Here is a 7,233-nt window from a genome sequence, read left to right on the forward strand (position 1 = left end):
TGCAAGCGGGGGAGGGGGCAGGGCTTGGCATGGCTCAGCATGTGAGAGGTAAGGCAGAACAGAGTATGTGCAGGAAGTGGGGAGGGGTATGTGAGGCTGAGAGTCTGGGATGGGGGCAGGGCCTGGCAGTGCATGGGACCCACAGGGTTGGGAGCCTTAAGGCAAGACAGAGTGTGTCCAAGAAGGCAGAGTCATGCATGTGGAGCCTGAAGAGACTAGGGAGACTGGGCAGGACAGACAGGTGGGCGGAGCATGTCTGAGGGGCTGGGCCGGCTGGGCAGAGGAGGCTTGTCTGGGTCCATGGTGTAGGGCAAGCAGGGTAGCAGGTGTGTCCTGGAGGGTGGACAAGGCAGGCTGAGCCCTGCAAGTGTAAGGAGGTGGAGTCTAGCTTTTCTGGGTGGATATGCAGGGCCTTATGCATTAGACTGGGCAAGATGCAGCCAGATGGACTAGCCAAGTGTGTCTGGATAAGGTGGGCAAGCAGGGCCAGGTGGTGCCAGTCATTCCCAGGCAGGCAAGACCTAGTGTATCCAGGCAGGTGCTGTGGGCCCCAGCCACAGTGGCCAGAGGGTGAGGCCAGGAGTGTTGGGGCAGGGTGAGCCCATCCCCACCCACTTAGTGCTGACCCAGAGCCCTCCTCCCATCAGCACAGGAACACTACTTATAATCCCTGGTCTCCGGTGAATCCAGGACACAGGATGGATGGGGGAATGGAGCTGGTGCGAGGGTCTGCCCCTCAGTTCTTTTTTTTTTTCTTCTTCCTTTTAATTATTAGCACCTTTAATTATTATTTATTTATTTCTTTATTTTTTTTGGCTGTGTTGGGTCTTCGTTTCTGTGCGAGGGCTTCTTCTAGTTGTGGCAAGCGGGGGCCACTCTTCATTGTGGTGCGCAGGCCTCTCACTATCGTGGCCTCTCTTGTTGCGGAGCACAGGCTCCAGACACGCAGGCTCAGTAGTTGTGGCTCACGGGCCTAGTTGGTCCGCGGCATGTGGGATCTTCCCAGACCAGGGCTCGAACCCGTGTCCCCTGCATCAGCAGGCAGATTCTCAACCACTGCGCCACCAGGGAAGCCCCTGCCCCTCAGTTCTTAACTGTGATACTCTCAGAGACTTTGCCATGGTCCCCCTGACAACTGCTCACTCGATCACAGCTGCCTCAACTGCAGAAGTCTGAGCTGTCCCAGAAGTACCAGGTGGTGGCAATGCCATCGGCAGTAAAGGAGGCCATACACTAGCTGTTGTCTAAAAAAGACCTGCCTCAGTACTGAAACTTATACCAGGACTTTTATATACGAGACTCTTGACAATCAAAGCCTGATAAGTGTATGGCAGGGCCCCTGCGTGGAAGGATGAGGACATTGAAGGCAGGGAGGCTCAGCAATGAAGAGAGAGGAGGCACGGAGTGTCCAGAGATCATTTAAGAAACAAACTGGGGAGAGCTGTCAGCATTTTCCTAGCCTACAGCCCTGGATGAATGACACTGAGGACTTTCCATTCCTAGGTTCTGCACTGAAGAAGCAGGCAATGGATACGAAGAAAAAGAAGAGTTTGAAGAAAAAAGTGGAGAGGAAGGTGACAGAAATGGTGGAATGAGGGGCATGGAGGCAGAGGTTGGGGGGCAGAATGCAGGGTAGTAGTACAGGGTTAGGGGGCTGACACTGATTCCCCTTCCCCTGCCTTGACCACTCTTGTCCCACAGAAGGAGAAGCAGCAGGAGCTCATGGAAAAGTCAGAAGACCCAGAGCAGTCAGATGCCGAGCACCCAGCCTCACTGCGGCAGTGCCTGGGACCTGGCTGTGTGCACCCCTCCCGGCCAGGCTCCAAGTACTGCTCGGACGACTGTGGCATGAAGCTGGCAGCTGAGTGAGTGCACCTGGAGGTTAAGCAACAGGGCATAGAGTAGGGCATGGAGTAGGGCATGATCTATGCCATCTGTAAGTCCATCTACCCCGCTACCTATGTATCCCTCCACCATTCGTCCACTCACCCACCTATCCATCCACCCTTACATCCACCGACCCGCTGAACCAGCCATCCACATTCCATCCACCAACCCACTCATTCACCCTCAACAGTCACTTACCCACCCAGCTGTCTAGCCATCCACCCAACCACCCACCATCCAATCACCCATTCACCAACATTCACTCATCTACCATTCATTATCCTAAACATCCACCATTCGGTCACTCATCTATTTCCTCTTATTTTGATGCCCCCACATACGCATTCCATTTCTTGCTGTCTCCCCTTCCAGCCGCATCCATGCGATCCTGCCCCAGCGCATCCAGGAGTGGCAGCAGAGCCCTTGCATTGCTGCGGAGCATGACAAGAAAATGCTCGAGTGCATCCACCGTGAACAGCAGGACACCCTCACCCGCCTGAAGGAGTTGGAGTGCCATTTCCTTGAACTTGAGGCCATCATTCAGCGTGGCAAGCAGCAGGCTGTGTGCGAAGATGAAGAGGTGAGTGGGAATGGGTGGGGTGGAGCAGAAAGGTGCCTGATAGCTTGCCCTGCCGTCCCCACTCTGCACTGCTTTACTGGCCCTACTGTCCTATGCAGAGCAACAAACATGAAAGGAACAGCGTCAACCTGCAGGTCTTCTGTGTCTCCTGCGGGAAATCCATCAATACGCAGGTTGCCCTGCGCCACATGGAGCACTGCTTCACCAAGGTTGGAGCATTGGCTGGGGGCAGATGGGGCAGATGGGGCAAGGGTGTTTTTGGCTGGGTGGGGTCCATGAGGAGGGGGGCAGGTTTTGTGCCCGGGTATTTGTTGTAGAAGAGAATACAACACACATCCATGGCTCTACCCATTTGTGCTTTTCTTCCATCCCCAGTAAAAGGGCCAAGATTTGGGCATCAGCCACTGGTGAGGGGGGGGACATTGGCTGAGCAGACAGGAGCGTAGGGTCCACAGGGAACAAATGTGTTGTTTGGGGCTTTGTCATGGGAGGGTATGCAGTGTGTGTCTATAGTTCCTCACATTTGTACTCTTTTTTCCCCAGTATGAGCGCAAATCGTCCTTCGGGGCCCTGCACCCCACTTGCGTTGAGGGGTGAGTGTGAGTGCTACTCAGGGTCAAAGGCATGATGTGGACAGGGTCAGGAGCAGGGTGGGCAAGATCAAGGGCAGGATGTGGGTAGGCTCAGAGACAGAGGTGGGCGGATTAGCGGCAGGGTATAGGTGGGGTTGGGGACAAAGGGTGGGCAGGGTTCAGGGTGGGACCACCCTCCTCCTGACCCTTAGTACCTCACTTTCACCTCTCCCCAGAGCCACAAGACTCTTCTGTGATGTTTACGACCCACAGAGTAAGAGCTACTGTAAGCGACTCCAGGTGTTATGCCCTGAGCACTCGAAGGACCTCAAGGTGAGACTTTTCTTTCTCTACCTCATCGCCCTCCATTCCTCCCCTTCTCCCTACCTGACCACCTTCTTCCTCTCGTCCTCCAGTGCTTGATTGCCTCCTATTCCTTCTTCCTTCTGCCTGACTGCCTTCATACCTCCTGACCAATCCCTATGTATCCCCTCCTCCTTTCCTGACCTCCCGTACACCCCCCTCCTCACTGCCCAAGCACTTTCTAGTTTTACTTTTCTCTCTGCCTGTTTATTTATTCATAATCTCCTTGCCTGACCCCGCCCCCCAACATTTCTCTCTCCCTCTGCCTGACCAGCCTCCGTTCCTCTGCTCCTCACTGCATAACCATTCCCCATTCTTCCCTTCTCCTTGCTTGCTCATCTCCCTTCTTTTCCCAGCCCCTGCCTGACCACCCCACAATTCCCCCTCCCTCCCTGCATGGTTACCCTCAATTCCTCTCTTCTTACTTTCTGACTTCCTTCCATTCTTATTCTCCCTGCCTCACTTCCCCAATCTCCTTCTCACCGCTTGTCATCTCCTAAATCCCTTCTTCTTCCCTGTTTGATCAGCCCCCATCCCTTTCACCCTCCCAGCCTCATTCCTCACCTCCCCCATGCTTTACCAACCCTCATTCATCTACTTCTCCCTGTCAGACCTCCCCTCCATCCTTCCTCTCCTTCCTGTTTGATCTCTTTCTGTTCTTCTGTCCTTCCTGCCTGATCACCTCCATTCCTACATCCCTGCTTAACTTCTTCCTCCATTCTCCATGATTGATCATCCCCCTTTGGCCCCCTCTTCTTTACCTAATCACTGAATTCCTCTCTTCCCCCCTGCTAGGTCACTCCCCATTCCTCTCCTTCCTGCCTGCCTGCCCTCCATTCCCCTCTTCCTTTCATCCTGCCTGCCTGATCACCCTCCATTTGCCACCCTTCACGTACCTCATCATCTTTCATTCTTCCCCACAGGTACCGGATGGTGAAGTGTGCGGTTGCCCACTAGTGAAAAACGTCTTTGAGCCCACTGGTAATTTCTGTTGCCTCCCCAAACGCCTGTGCAATAGCCACTACTGCTGGGAGAAGCTGAGACGTGCCGAGGTGGACCTAGAGCGCGTGCGCATGGTAGGTTACAAGGCTGAGTGGGGCTGAGGGGCGGGATGGAATCCTAGAAGCCCCTTCTCATGCTTGCCCCCCCCCACAGTTGTTCAAGCTGGAAGACCTGGTTGAGCAGGAGCACAAGGTGCACACAGCCATGAAGAATCGGTCAGGGCTGCTGGCCCTGATGCTTCATCAGACAATCCAGCATGACCCGCTCACCATGGACCTACACTCCAGAGCAGACAGCTGAGCTCTGCTCAGCTGAGGTCCTGTACTCAACGCCCTGTGCAAGGGAGACACTCTACGAATTCCTCACACACCTGTTCCTCTAACCACATCTTTCTCAGGGCATCTCAGAGTTTCTCTGTGCTTCTCTGTTCCCCCATCTAGTCTCCTGTCTCGGTCTACGCCTCCTTGAGGTGGGGTGGTCCTCAAAATCCCCCTGTTTCTGTCCGTTCCTGTATCCCCCATCTCTTTCTTTCCTGAATCTGGGCGGGGCCAGGAGATCTGCCCTGCCCTCATCTCCCATTATCCAGAGTTTTGTTTAAACACTTTAGAACAAGAGATTTTAATATTCTCTGATGGCCCCTAAGCGGTTCTCTCTGGCCACAAACCCAATTCCGAACCTCCAGTGGTGGTGGGTGACAGTGCAGCTTTACTTGGGGGGTGGGCTACAGTGCACATTTGGGGGTGCCTGTGATGTCCACTGTGCTCGGTGCATCCTCTTCTGTCAACGGAGATGTGATCTTACGAAGGGAATGCCAGTGACCCTTGTTCTCCTAAGTCCCCCATCCCAGGCCATCAAATATGCAGTTGGCACCTGATTAGTGTACTTTGACCAACTTCTGTATAATTGTTAATGTTCCCCAGGCCAGAAGTGCTGGGAAAATGTTGCAATGGAAGGAATAGGTGAGTGTGGGATAGTCCTCCTTGGTGATTCCACTTTGGGACACTGAGGAGAGTTCAGGGTGTCATGGCAATTGTGTCCCTGCCCCCACCCACCTTGTTCCACCCTTTACCATACCACGAGGTCCCAGCCTTTTCTGTCAGCCTTGGCCCCTGCCAGTCCAGTCCTGGTCTATCTGTCTCCCCCCCATACCTGCCCATCCTGTCCTGTCCTCCTCCTCCCGCTACCCTGCTCTGGGTCTGCCCTTTCCAGCTGGCTCTGCCCATTTCAAGCCTACAGAGTTGCCAGGACTGGGACCTCTGCCACATCTGCCTTTGCCAGCCCCAGCCAGGCCTCCTGTGCCAGTGGAGGTGTGTCAAGCAGTGCTGCCTGTGGGTGCTGGTATGTCTCAAATGAGGAACTTGAACTACTCTTCCTATTCTTTTTATATTCACTGGCCCCTTAGGGATTTTTTCGTTAATTTTCACTATTACATTTTTCCCTGGGGACTCACATATTTCACCTAAATGTTTAAGTATGTTGCTCTAGACTTATACCTCATATTCCACGATAACTAGTAGAGTAGTTCTCTAATGCACTACGTATCTGGTGCAATATCTCCTTTTTTATTACTAGTATTGTATTTTTGTTTCCTTTTCACTTCATCAGATTTTCCAGGAGCTAATCCATATAATTAATTATTAGAAAGGCTTACCTTTCTGTTTTATTTATGCTCCCTAAATCAATATTTATTTATTTAAGCTTTTATTAATTGCCACCTTGACTTTTTTGTTTTGTGTTTCATTTTTCTATGTGTTTGCTTCATTTTGTTCTTTTTCTACCTTCTTGAATCAAATTCCTAACCTGATTATTTTTTGGTTTCCCAGTCTCTTTTTAATAGTAAAGGATTTGAGACTATACACTTTTTTCTAAGGGTAGCTGTGTCTCATAAACTCTGGTATGAAAGGTGCAACTTCAGAATTGATTTCTCCCTTTGATCCTAGCTATTGAGGAACGTTTCTTAGTTTCTAACTGGTTAAAGTAGTTTGGTTATCTTTTCTTTCTTTTTTTGTAATTATGGTTTTACTGTGATAAGAGAATGTAGCCTGTTGAATCTGAACTTGTAAACATTACTCAAGATTTTCTTTGTGGGCCAGATTACTCAATTGAATTTTGTAAAACTTTCATGGATATAAGAGAAGAAACTATATTCTCAGTTAGGTACAGATTACTCATTAAGACTTTTCAATCTAGTTTGAGGATTAACATTTCTTTACTCTGATTTTTTGTCTTTTTGTCTACTCCATCTGTTATATTATCAAAAGAAAGAATAAATGTTATAATATTTTAAAACAAATTTCTCCTTATAGTTCTGTTTTTTGGCAGGTGGGTGGGGAGATCCTAAAGTATATATCTTTGGCCATTTTTCACAATGCCACTATGTGTTTTCTTTGTTTTGCTTGTTGAGTCCTTTTGACCTTGAATTTACTTTGGTAAGTACATCATCACTGCTGCTTTTATTTTGCTGCCACTAATCTGGTGTATCTTTGCCTAAACCTTTATTTTGCATTTTTCTCTTTGTTTAAGATATACTTCTTTTAACTGCATATAAGTGTATTTTTTGCTCTAATCCCACATTTGTGTCTTGAGATTCAGTCCATTTAAATTTGTATAATGATGATAATCTTATTTTTTTGTATTATATTATCCTTATTATCAATTTTACTATTTCCTAAATATAACTTTCATTCTTTTCTTCTTCCTAACACCTTTATGACATTTGTGTTCATTTTTGTCCCCCCCCCCCCATACCTCATTAGTTTGGTAATTTTTATGTTTACTAATTGTCCAATTATATATTTGGTCCTTTCTAACAGGCATGATTTATGTTTT

General features: G+C 49.5%; 1 protein-coding gene across 1 annotated transcript; it reads left to right on the forward strand.

Annotated features, from left to right (window-relative positions):
- The first annotated feature begins 1,382 nt into the window (after nt 1–1,382).
- Nucleotides 1,383–4,704, forward strand: LOC103011939 (CXXC-type zinc finger protein 1-like). The gene is made up of 8 exons (XM_007180320.2): nt 1,383–1,586; nt 1,702–1,865; nt 2,260–2,467; nt 2,566–2,676; nt 3,011–3,060; nt 3,276–3,372; nt 4,326–4,478; nt 4,558–4,704. The coding sequence occupies exons 1-8, from the start codon at nt 1,383–1,385 to the stop codon at nt 4,702–4,704; spliced, it is 1,134 nt and encodes a 377-aa protein (XP_007180382.2).
- Nucleotides 4,705–7,233: the final 2,529 nt, after the last annotated feature.

Source organism: Balaenoptera acutorostrata, chromosome X (genome assembly GCF_949987535.1).
Source record: "Balaenoptera acutorostrata chromosome X, mBalAcu1.1, whole genome shotgun sequence".
NCBI classification, from domain to species: Eukaryota; Metazoa; Chordata; class Mammalia; order Artiodactyla; family Balaenopteridae; genus Balaenoptera; species Balaenoptera acutorostrata.

Bases quoted from the DNA above. Each gene is read 5' to 3' on its own strand.
- LOC103011939 (XM_007180320.2), top strand. From the start codon at position 1,383: ATGAAGAGAGAGGAGGCACGGAGTGTCCAGAGATCATTTAAGAAACAA. The intron at 1,866-2,259 runs GTGAGTGCACCT...CTCCCCTTCCAG, and splicing joins GGCATGAAGCTGGCAGCTGA to CCGCATCCATGCGATCCTGC. The intron at 3,373-4,325 runs GTGAGACTTTTC...TCTTCCCCACAG, and splicing joins AGCACTCGAAGGACCTCAAG to GTACCGGATGGTGAAGTGTG.